This window comes from Pieris rapae, chromosome 19 (assembly GCF_905147795.1).
Source record: "Pieris rapae chromosome 19, ilPieRapa1.1, whole genome shotgun sequence".
Lineage (NCBI taxonomy): Eukaryota > Metazoa > Arthropoda > Insecta > Lepidoptera > Pieridae > Pieris > Pieris rapae.
Genome location: NC_059527.1, coordinates 6,057,920 through 6,071,487, shown reverse-complemented (window position 1 = coordinate 6,071,487; position 13,568 = coordinate 6,057,920). Strand labels below are relative to the sequence as shown.

Below are 13,568 nucleotides of genomic sequence, written 5' to 3'. Positions count from 1 at the left end.
CATTTTTTGCCCTTCATAGGGTTGCCACATACCATACACGGATACTTAAAATGAAAACAGTTTGTGTTCAAACTCAAACTAAAAATATCTTAATTCATATAGGTATATAAACTACTACACTTATTTTTTTTACGTTTTTAAGTTACAAATTAAAGTAATTGTAAATTGTTGAAAAGATTACCTTCTAGCTTATAATTAAAAATTAAAATTATACAATAATTTGATACATTTTAATTGGTGAGTATGTTCAAGGAGTTGCCATATTGTTACCTGCTACCTTGATCCCAGAAATCGTAAGTTCGATTTACGTCTGTGTCCAAACCAAATTTTCTTTTACGTATCCATAAAATGAATATCATCGAAAAACGGATTAAGTTAAATAAGGGTTTTACTGCCACTGGACTAAAACAACATAGTTTGAAAGTATCAAAGCGGTAATTAATAAACTGTAACATTTATTTTATTATTGTATTTTTACAAAAACTGCTAAGGCGTAAAACTTTAGATGAAGCAAAGTCTAAGTAAATGAACGTAATAATCAGGTGATAACTTACAATAAGAAAGATTCTAGAGATCGTTAATCGCAGGAAAAGTTACAACCCTAACTAACATAGGCTATTATTATGTTTTGAACAATTTCACTTGGACCTTTCACATGTATTATGCAATATGCGTACTTAACATTTCACGTTTTCATTTGATGGCAAAAATCTGAGGAAATAGCACATTTAGTGAATTGGAGTAAGAGCGTGCGTGTTCAATATAGATATTTTTATTGTATCACATTTTGTTTAGAGATTCATATTATATTCATATTATTGATGATGATAGGTCGATGATTACATGTGCAGTTCAGATTTTGTTATATATCTTTGATGTATTTACAATTAATTATTGCCAATTGCGTTCCACAACTACATATATGGAATCAGACTCTGACTTATATCAGACCTTCAAGATTGACAAATATACCTCTGTCATTATCAATTCCAAGTCAATGTATGAAATCAATAAATGTATGTAATCTAAGTTATTGGTAAAAAAATACATATCAACTTCGACCGAACTGTTTTGTGGCACAAATCGATAGACATAATCTATAAACCCGTTTTAATAATAAAGAAGTAGTAGGGAGCGCGGGGTACTAACAAATTCTGCATTATGATTTATATTTCCGTTGATAATAGATTTTTTTATTCTATTTTTTATTGTAAACATGCTTTGGTTATTCAGCTATGATATTAATAACAAAAATCATCAGGTACGTAAGTGCTTCAAGAAAGAGAACCATGAAAACCAAAAAAGTCATCTGTTAATATATACCCCGCACGTGGGGCAAATATTAACGGAGCTGGGGTAAGTATTAACGTAAAATTTTATCAAATACTCAAATAATATGTCACTAACATTAATGAAAATGTTTTATTGCCTTTAATGGTAAACAAATTAGTACTTTTTATGATAGGAACTGAAAGAATATAACAAATTCTTTTAAATCCACTTAATAATAATCATTGCTACAGTTTCAATAATTTTAAGCCTTAAAAAAATTAAAACATAGTTTAAACTTAATGTTTTAAAATTACTTAAATTTTAAAGGTTCTACAATCTTTCAGTTTCTTAATGGAGTAGAAAAAATAGTATTATCTTATAAATCTGTTACAAACATTTTTTTATATAGTTTCAATATAAGAATTCAATAAAAGTCACATAAATTTTTTAGTATCAACAGTCTTAAAGAACCTCAATGAGTTAAACAATACAGTATTTTTAATCTACTTCGAAAAATGAATGAACACTAGGTCGGTTGAAGGATGATGCGTTGCGCTTCTTTAAACCAGCAAACCAATCTCTGCCAGCTTTTCCGTCTCTTTTCTAAGATTCTGGAATATTTATCTTGTGTCGAATGCAAGCTGATTTTTTGACATCGTCTGGTAGCAATCCAAAATAGATAGGTATTAGAATATTTGACTAAATAATCAGCTATGATTGTTTCTTGCTCAGAAATGAAAACTATACGGTTTTTTTATAACCGACTTCAACAGAAGTTCCCTCCTTTTTGTTTTTTATGTATTTAAACAGTGCTTAGTGACGACGTATTCAGTAGCAACATTTATATTTCTATATTTCCTGTATTTTACTAGAATTTTTTCAGCTGCCAGCTCAAATACTTTTTGAGACATAGACCCCTCTTATACTCTTCGTTTTGTAATTTCTCATTCTATAAAAAACATACTTATTGGAAAAACACTCGTTATTATCACATGTTAATACTGACCCCACCCAATTTGTTAATTCACTGGTCACTTTTTATATGTCATCAATTACAGAAAATAAACTAATCAAAATAATTACAAACAAGTATAATAGTCTTATAATCAATAAAATACAATTCCATTTAGGATTAAGTTTGATTAAATTTAGCGGAACAATAATTCTTAAATCAATTTATTACGAAGTACGAAAAGTTTGTTTACCTGTCAATTCGAGGTGATCACGCATAATTATCACTATTGACGGCGGTGGTATAAGGGTAAGATAGTAAGTCGAGACTGCTTCTTATGACTTTAGTATGCACTATATTTTTTCCTTTTATTATTTTAGCGTTTAAAATAGTTTATCTAACTTACCCTGAATACAATATTACTATGTTATAATAATAAATCAAGTTGTATAACTTTAATATTTTTACACGCTTTGGACATAAAATATTCCAACTGTAAGACAACGCTGTCTATAAAAAATGTAAGTGCGATGTTGGTGTTGTTTTTAATAATAACGCAAAGATGAGATCGTAAAATGAAATTCGACTTGAAAATAACATTTCCTTAATGAAAAAGCATTTTCTTTATGACTTATTTTAGTTTGGACAAGGCAAAAGCTCACATCTCTTAAGTTTGATGTCGTTTAATACAATTTCGGCCGATCAGTATTTTTTTTAATGACAATATGACAGTAAGAGTTGTATGAATCTTCAACATAGCAAATAAAATGTCTTCAAACTAATTTGCTTAATATAAAAAAGTCACTATAATATTATTTATTTATATATACAATTATTAACAATAATATATTTTTAAAAGGAGACGCTTGAATTTTCCTTTTAATAGCTAGACTAATTCTTTGGTAGCTGCCAGCTCTTCAGTCTCCTGTGATGTCGACAAAACTTTATGCTATTTCTTTAAAAGGTCTTATAGAGCTAGGTCAAAGGGTCTAGTCACCGATTGGGACAAAATAATATTCGGACCCCTAATCTCTCTTATGTATAGCCTACTTCATTTCTATTGTTAGGAAATAGATAACTCCACAAGACTGCTTATAATCAATTAAGTTATGGGCTCGCTAAAGCTCCCCTAAATCAAGTATAATGAATGGAGTGAAATCAGTCATAAAATGGGACCAAATCCGATTTTATATAGCGTTTCGTAACCTTGTTCGTATAAAACGCACGAGTTCCAGTTGTAAAGAATCCTTTTGGGACCATTTTCAATTTGACATAAGCCGAAAGCTATTATACGAGCTTTATTGTTTGGTAGACTTGACGGATGTGTAAAATGATCAAAGGTTTATAAGTTTGACTAATTATTGTTAAATTATAACATATTAGTATCCCTTTCAAGATTGAATGAATAAATGGATTTGTTGATGTTCTTTCACATTCGGTTTTTTTAACAATCTCTGATACAAGCCTTAAACAAATTGTTTACATATTTTGTTCTTTAAATTTACAGAGGTAAAAATGAACCTTTTTTATTATTATCTGATAAACAAACAAGTGAGCATCGTCATAGAGCATAGTTGTATAAGTAAAATTATATCCACATCGACATCATTTAAATACAATATTCAAACACAATAAAATTTATTTTTTAAAGGTTAAAAACACACACATCGTTTTATATTAAAAACTTTGCGAGTTGCAATTAAATCGCTTATGCAAGCTACTTTGCGGTACACTTAGAAACTACAAAGTGTTTCATGATGAGAATTAGAATTTTAATTATGTTCTTGCTTTCAACATCCCAAGTGTCTTGTTAGACTCTCTTAACGATAATAATTCAAACCCTGCAATGCAATATGGGGCACAATTCTGCGTAGGTTTTATTTATCACTAACAGTGCCCTGTGGTGTCATCTGTTCTCTACTCACAACCAAACTTATTGAGTCTCAGTCTTATCTCATTGATCGACAAACAAACACACAAAATATCTATACGTACATACATTTCGGACTAGTTGGATGATTTAAAAAGGTTCTTACTTAGTTGGCAAAAAAGTTTAGGAGTATCAAAAACCAGAGAAGTTCAAGAGAGATGGCGGTGTAAGATTGGAAGACAGCAGCAAAGAGGCCAGACAATTCGAAGATTTTCGAGGAGGCATTTACTCCATTGGAGGTCAAAACTTATCATAATAGTATATAATACACTATAAATGTATAAGTATTATCATACACTTTATTATTTATAGATTTTTAATGCTATTTTTTTTGTTTGTTGTTATATTTATATAACATAATTATATTGTATTATTTTTTTACGCTATTGTTTTTCGAGCAACGTAGACTTTGAATTAAGTATTGTACATTTGCTTTTGTTTGAAATAAAACGTAAACGAAAGTGAAAAGTTAAAACATCTGAATGCTATTATTGTAAACATTTAGCGACTCAGCCATTCAGATAGGGACCTTTCCGCATGGTTGACTTTTTCTTCCAACTAATGTTTTTTTCTTTTTGTCTCGCGAGCTTTCAATTCTCGTTAAATATTAACATTGAAACGACTTTCTATGGAAAAGAACTGTCAATATTGAGGTCCTCCTATTTTTATTAATATATAATATCAGTAGAATTTCTATCACTAGAAACTGTGAAAACATACCGGATTAATTCGAAATTCACATAATACTTTTTTTAAGCTTGCTTAGACTAGTCTATTAATCTACCAATACAATATTTAAAAGGACATCGCTTGGTATGATATTTAATCTATCTAAGAAGTAATATAAAATATAGATAGTCTTACCTAGTACAGTAATGGAGCTCGAAACAATCATACTTAGAAGCCAGACGAGAGCAATCTTAATGACAACCACTCGTTTTGTTGAATGATGTCGACTCTTCAACGGATTTCTGATGCCCAGATACCTGGTGAGTTGTATAAATTAGTTTATTATATATACAATACTTGTATTTTAAATCTAAATAATATAAACATGTGGGGCATAACATTTACATAAGATAACATTTCAAATTCACGACATTTTTATTAATATTTGTGATCCAAGAAGTAATAATATATTCGTAACATCAAGCTATCCTTTATTATTCCTATCGTGACTTTGCACAGCCATATTATGCAAGAATAATAATACCGTTATTTTTTTAACTATGTGAAAAGATTATCCAATTATTCGTATACTTTCTAAAGTATCTTATAAAAAGGTCTGCCCACTGTTGGTCAGAATATAATGTCGTAGCAAGGTAAAGTGTAGCCACAACCGTTCCATGTCTGCTTAACCGCGTAGCATGTCCGTAGCACGTAGCACGTTGGCTACAACTGTAGGGGACTAAAATATAGTGTGGGTATACGAGTACGTATGGAAAGAAATAATATAAAATAAAATATACAAGTGAAGATTTGTGCAAATGTAGTATCACAAAACTTTATTAAGAAGATGATGGAGAGAAAAGCAACTTATTCGATATAACCCATGTTAATAAATAAAAAAATACATGAAGCAGTACAAAGTTTCTATTAAAATATTACATTACAAATACCTACTGTAATTTAGTAATATACAATAACTTTATTAGAAGATGTGAGACGACGATTCGTCTTTAAAAAATGCGGCATGCAGTATAAGTCAGGGTATATAAATTGAAATTCATATAAATTAAGAAGTTTTGGCATTAAAATGAACAACTTAGTTAAGAAAAATAATAGAATTCGAGCAAGCTTTAACTTTGCAATTAGTTTCCGTAAAACAAACTGAAACATAATTCTTTAATCATCACCGAAGTTCTTAGATGTGGAATCCGAATTGAACTCATAAAACCGACATAATGAATTCCATTATCTTACTAATGATTCTCGAAACTTTTCTCTTAAACTTTTAAAAAGCTATCTAAAAACGAATAATAGAATGTATTAAGTTTTTATTGTTTGCGATGATTTCTCTTTCTTTCCAGTTTTATCTTTACGATAGAAAGGAAATTTAAGAATTCCTTTAAAGAATAACTACATTTAAGAAGTATTTCCAATTCGTTTTAACTGTATAAACGTTTTGCTTAACATGTAGGTAGCCCAATAGAACGTAGGTCATCGAGCATTTGCCATCTGATTTAAATCTTTATTTAGGCAAGTAATGGATCAGTCTTCGTTTAAGTTTTCGCAATTTGAATAGAAAATACATACAGACAATTCGAACCGCTCCAGGATTGAGTGGAAGCTGGCAAAACCTGGGCTAACACTACGTAAATATTGCATTATAATAAAACAAAAATTGATTAGATAAGAAGTTTTAAGTAAAACATTATTGTATTCAGTCACTCGCTCGACGCGAACCGGAACGCACCTAACGGCATTGCGCGCGCGCACATTATTCATCATCATGGTTAAATGTTTTAAGTGCGCGAAGACAGTTACCAAAAAAAGCCCAGGAGTGCAGTGTGGAAAGTGTAGTAAATGGATACATGGCGCTTGTGCATCCATAACTACGGAACAACTAAGCGCGCTCGTGGCTACTGACTCAGTAGACTGGAAATGTCGAAATTGTGCGGGTGGTGTCAAACCTAAACGTCTATCCTGCATCCTACCTGATGCCGATGAAGAGGATATTACGGATAACGAATCCGTATCTAATTTGGCGCAAAACAAAGTTACACAACAGATTCTTCACGATATACGGCGAGAGGTCAGAGAAATAATTACGTCGGAGCTGCAATCTACCCTACAATTCTACTCGGATAAAATTGACGAGTATGAGGAAAAAATTGCATTGTACGAATCCAGCATCAAAATTGTTGAAAACCAATGCCAAGACCTGAAAAATTGTTTAAAAAATTCAATGCTCAAACATGAGACCTTGGAACAAAGAATCAATACTATGGAGCAATTACAAATGTCAAACCAAATTGAAATATGCGGAATCAAAGAAGCGGCAGACGAGGATCCCGTGGACATATCCAGTAAAATCTGCTCCAAGCTGCAACAAAATCCTAAAGTAATAATTAAAGCTTATAGGAAGGCGGGAAGAAAAAACCGGGCCGCTACCACCGACAAAGAACCCTCCCCCCCGATAGTGGTTGTCATGCAAGATGGAAGCCGAGATAAGTGGCTGGAGGCTGCACGGACAATCCAGCTCAACTGTACAGACCTAAGAAGAGAGGATACATCCAAGATCTTCATACGGGAAGCCCTAACTCCCAACTCAGCATTTCTATTATGGAAAGCTAAAAAAGAGCTAAAGGAGACTAATATGTATAGATTTATCTGGTTTAAAAATGGCCAAATATTAGCAAAAAAGGAAGAAAAGGAAAAAACTAATGTAATTCGATCGCTCAACGACATTGAAAGGTTAAAAGAGAAATCGGTAAAGTAAGTAAGAGTACAATTCTACAACTGCCGTATCAATAACATGCATTGATTTATGTACTAAAAATGGCTGAATATATCATCAAATCTATTCATGAATTAAATAACACGTCATGGAATGAGTTTATTCAAGATATAAAATTAACTCGAGACAAAGAACAATTAATTGCATTAAGTGTAAACATCAGATCCCTTATCAAAAACTTCGCGCAACTAGAATTAATAGTGACGAGCAGTAGCAGCACCGTACACGTCGTCGTGATCACAGAGGCGAATATCACTGATACATCCAAAACATTATTTCAACTTCAAGACTATGAAATGTACTCCGAACTGCGCCACGCCAAAAAGGGAGGCGGCATCCTAGTGTATGTGCATAAAAGCGTGTCATTTACAAGATTCAAAATAAGCAACCTCAGCTACGAGTGTATTTTTGGTGAAATTAAGACGTGTTATAATTATAAGATTGGTTTGTGTGCTATTTATAGACCTCCAGACAGGAACAAAAACATTTTTATTAAGGAAATTAAAAGAATGATATCAAAATATCCTGAAAAATATAACTTTGTAATATTAGGCGACATTAACATAGATATCAAGATGTCAAACCCACACGTACAACAATATTTAAACCTGATGTATGAATCAGGCTTAGAGTGCGGCATTAGTCAGTACACTCGGGTAGAAACCAAATGTAACATAATTACAAGGTCGTGTATAGATCATATCTTCTTACGTAATGTAAATAGTAGTAACACAAAAACATCCGTTATCCAAAATGCACTGGCTGATCATTACATTACCGGTTTATCTATTGTGAATAACAACCACCGCACACAACCACAAAACACTTATAAATTAATAACTCAACAAGACAATAAAAAAATACAACACGAACTATATAACATAGACTGGACCGCAGGCTTAGCCCACACAAACCCAGTTGATATTCTAAACTTCATTATAAAGAAATTTACAAACGTATACAATAATTGCAAAAAAGTAGTTAAATTTAAAGTAGGAAAAAGACATCAATGTGTATGGATGACAAACAAAATAAATTGTATGTGCGCTGAAAGACGTAAACTATTTCTAATTTGGAAAGGGGATGAAAGTAACTTAAAAAATAGACTATTATATAATATTTACAGAAATAAAACTAATAAATATATTAACAACGTTAAAAACCATTACTATAAGAAAGAAATAACAGAAAATTTTAAAAACCCCAAAAAACAGTGGGAAATTATAAATGCAATATGCGGCAAAATAACTAAATCAATCGATGAAATAATAATGAATTCATTTGATAACATAAACTTAACAAGTCTGGTAAACAACTTTGCTACAGAATTTCAAAATAATGTTAAAAAAATCTGTACATACTGTGATAAACCATTATTAGACGTCAATTCCTACGCAACGCAACCAAATATAACAATAAGATTGAAAAAAGCAAGCAATCACATTTACTCCATAATAAAGCACATGAATGAAAAAAAAAGTCCTGGAATCGACGGAATCAGAATGAAAGATTTAAAGTTCATAAACGGACAAATAACACCCTTAATAACTCATTTAATAAACTCCTGTATTGCATATTCTCTATTTCCAGACAAACTAAAAGTCGGCTGTGTACGACCTGTATACAAAAAAGGGTCGAAAAACGAAATAAACAATTATAGACCAATAACAATATTACCCTGCATAGATAAAATAATAGAGAGGTACCTTGGTAACGAATTAAATAAATTTATCAAAGAAAATAAGATTATAAACGATAAACAATTTGGCTTCCAAAAACAAAAGAACACTTCTCAACTTTTGTTTCAATTTACCAACGAGATCAACAAGCACATGAATGATCGTCGTCATGTGCTCGCTGTCTTCGTTGACTTTAGCAAAGCCTTTGAAACACTAAATCATACAACCCTATTTTTAAAACTACGCCAAAATGGCATACAGGGACCATTCCTAGAACTTTTAAAAAACTATCACATGAACAGATTTACTGCGGTTAACATAGGCGGGGCCTTCAGCCAGCTGATCCGTACCGAAGAGGGCGTCGCCCAGGGGTCAATAACCGGGCCGACTGAATACCTCTTATATGTAAACGACATGCCTAACATATTTACCGAAGCGAGTGTCTATCAATTTGCAGACGATACTTGTCTACTTACTGCACACAAAGACATCTCCGTAGCTCAAAAACAACTCCAGCACAACTTCAACCAACTATGCAAATGGGCACACGATTCAGGCCTCATCATTAACGCACAAAAAACGAAATTACTACACATCCACTCACCATACTTGCGCACGGGATTAAGGCCATCCATCACAGCTCACTCACACCAATGCTTTCATTCATCGAACTATACAAATTGTAATTGCATTAAACTAGAACTAGTTAAACAACATACCTATTTAGGTTTGATTATAGACAATAACTTCAATTGGAAACCTCACATCGAACATATTTGTAACAAACTTAGAGCAATAATGTCCCGTTTGCATATCATTAAATATAAATTACCATACAATACATTAAGGATGTTGTACCTCTCACTAGCAGACTCCATTATAAACTATTGTCTGAGTAGTTACGGCCGCACACACAAAACAAGCATAAATAAAATTTTTAATTTACAATATAGACTTTTAAAGACAATTGTACCACCAAAGGTAAAACAGAAATTGAATCTGAAGGGAAAAGCCTTGTTTCATTATTGTAAGATACTCAATATATATGATAAAATTGAATTATCTATTGTGTGTGAGGCTCACGGTCATATAGATTCGTTAGTAAAAAAAGAAAGACATAACAATCTACGTGTTTTGCCCTACTCACCTAACTACATAATACCCAACTTTAAAAATTCATACGGTCAACGGACCTGGGAGTACATGCTTCCTAGCATCTTAAATAATATACCGAACCAAACCTTGAATAGTGTACTAAATAATATAAACAAAAGTAAATTTATACTCAAAGCCCACTATTTGTCCCGTTATGCTTAAAAAATATACAGATAAGAATAGATCATAACTGTGTAAAAACTCGATAAAAAATTGTAGCCTAAGTGTTATTCTGTTGTACAAGCTATATCATTGCAAGGATCCATTAAAATTCATTAAGACTGAATTGATATTGTGTAACAAAATGAACGTAATAATATTATCATTAAAGTTGTATAGACATATTTCCGGCACTTTGTTTGTATCTATAAATGTTGGCGTATGACTGTACTTTATGCTATAAAATAAGATACTATGTAAGTGTTAAATTAATTATGTAATCAAACAGTCGAGTAGCAGCGACCACACCATGCCGCACTTAAATCTGTTGGTTTCAGCGCATGGTTATTTGCATGTACCCTCATGTATTTTTTTATCACATGTATTGAATAAATAAAAAAAAATAAAAATAAAATTTGTAACATTTTTTCCGCCGAAAGTTTTTTACGCCGGCTTTTTCTCTCGGCCTCACCCTCTGTTTCTTTGCTGATGAGTAGCGATTCCTACAGGTTCAAATTTAATGATACCTGTCTATCTTATGTACTATATTAAACATATTTTATTTATTTAATAAACATATTGTACACAAAGAATGTTTAAAAATGCATTGAAGTGAATTTTAAAAGCTAGATCATGCGGACTAGCTTCAAGTCGGAAATCGGGCCTCAAGACTCTTGATAGCTAAGCTTCTGAATTCCCAACACGTACAAACTCTATTGGAATGCACGTAGCAGCAGGATTATCTCGCGGTTAAATAACCGTAGAAATATACCCAACAAGACTTTTGACATTGTATTTGCTTTTAGTATTTATTTAATTAATTACTATACTATTTTTATTTAATTGGTTAAATAGAAACATGTTCTTAAGAGTGGGGCATGTGTCGTAATGAAGAACTTATTGGACTCACTCCATTGTTAATGAACTTACATCGAACATCTGCCTGAGGATCACGCATCGGAGTCTATCTGTGTATGGAACCAGCTAACGTGCGCATGAGCATTATTCAGATAACTTTGATAAAGTTTTATGTAAAATCGGTGAAGTGTAAGAAGTGAAATATAGTGAATCCAGTAATTTTCCAGTCATTGGGTAGTAACCGTATGGTTTATAATATTTAGGGCCTTTTTCACAATGTATGGATAAAGTGCCAATTAGCTATGCAACACATAAATTATTCGAAAGATAAAAGTTCCGAATAAGATACTTCGCGTTTTATGACTTTTATCAGCGCTATCTGACAGTCGTGAAACGCAAAAATACTGTTTTTCCTACCAATAAGTAATAAATAGCTTATTTGGAACTTATCCGGACATTGTGAAACAGGCCCTTATATTAAAAAACTTAGAAGATACATTACAAGAAAACTTAAAATTTGTATTGTACTAAATATATATTTTAATAAAAATATTATATTTTAGTTACAAAAGTATAAATGTTTTAATGTAATTTATAAAATGATTTCAAATTGTACCGTAAAATTTTCATTGAGAATTTACCTAATTTGAATCACCTGATACTTCTCAAAAACGAATTTGACACCCGCTGTGCGAGTTTCATAATTTTTATACTTCGAGAATTTCGTATATTTTATTTTAAGCTTATCACAGCTGACAGCAAATGATTCTTTATTTAAATTTGCAGCCTTATCTTACAGTCTCTTCTCAAATCAAGCTCGTAAAACGGATGAGAAGAACTGGTAAGAAACTCTTAATTTAATTAAAATCTTAAAGTAATGATTCACAGAAGCACATATAGCTGGAAGTACATTTTGTTTAAAAGTAAATTATAGGCAGCACAAAGTATTAACACTCGTGGAAACTTTATACACAGAAAATAAAATGTAAACAAGATAAATAATGGCAATAAAAATTGTTAACACCGGCAAATCGTTAGCTGTCAGTCATTATAGAATTCGGTAGAAAACTGTCAGTCTACTATATGTTGTTATAAACAGAAAGAGCATAAAAACTATTTCAGTACTGTTTATGTTTCATTGTATATTTTTGAGCTATAAAGGAAATCGTTAATTGAATGAACTAGTACACAAACTAATTTTAGATATTAGACGGGTTTGTACTTATTTTCTTTTTTTATATAGAACTGGTGACAAACGGGCAGGAGGCTCACCTTATGTTATGTGATACCGCCGCCACCGTGCGTTGTCGGCCTTTTAAGAATTGGCACGTTCTTTTCATCTTTTTATCTCAGAGCAGCAAGACGTTATTTGTTTTTCCATAACTTACATATAATAATTTTGGACACACATGGACCACTTAAGACTCGTCGTCCTCATAATTCTGTCTATCATAAGAACTGTCACAAGAGAGGCACTGAATAGAAACCGGTACATACAGATTGTCCGCTCCAGATGTTTCGTTGCTTCATTGAAAAAGCTATATAATAAGAATAATTCAGTAACAGTTCTTTGGCCACTTTTTATTTCATAGACAAGTAAACGTAAAATTCAGGCTGATTTTACAGCCTTGTACTTGTTGTCTTGTTTGACACATGTCGTCGACTTTTGCATTAGAGCTAAGCCAGGAATCGAACCTACGACTTCAAGGAGATTGGCACGCTGAAGCCACTCGATAAACATTGCGCTAATATATAGGAATTTTAGTTAAATATTTTGCATGAATCCAGATACAATCTATCTAATAACAGGGCTATATTTCTAATGTTAAAAAAAATACTGGTCATTATGTTGCCGTCGCAAGAAAAGCTATAGGTTATATATGTTCATACTTTGATGTTATTCGGCTGTACCAAAATATACAACATAAGTGAGTTACTTAACTGTAAGCAAACTAGCTCATTAACAACTTATTTTACGATGCAGGCACGTGAAAACACTATTCACTCATATTTCTCAAGCTCAATTCAGAGAAATAATTCAATGTCTCTTATTAGAAGCCAGGTTAATGCTTAGCGGTTAATGCATAAGGATTAAGTTGAACC

General features: G+C 31.9%; 1 protein-coding gene across 1 annotated transcript in view; it reads right to left on the bottom strand.

Moving 5' to 3' along the window:
• Positions 1 to 13,568, bottom strand: part of LOC110998551 (5-hydroxytryptamine receptor 2C) — a 45,053-nt gene that overhangs the window by 25,312 nt on the left and 6,173 nt on the right. Inside the window, exon 3 of the mRNA XM_022267252.2 lies at positions 5,019 to 5,140. Within this exon, the coding sequence (XP_022122944.2) occupies positions 5,019 to 5,140 (122 nt within the window). The remainder of the gene's footprint in view (positions 1 to 5,018; positions 5,141 to 13,568) is intronic.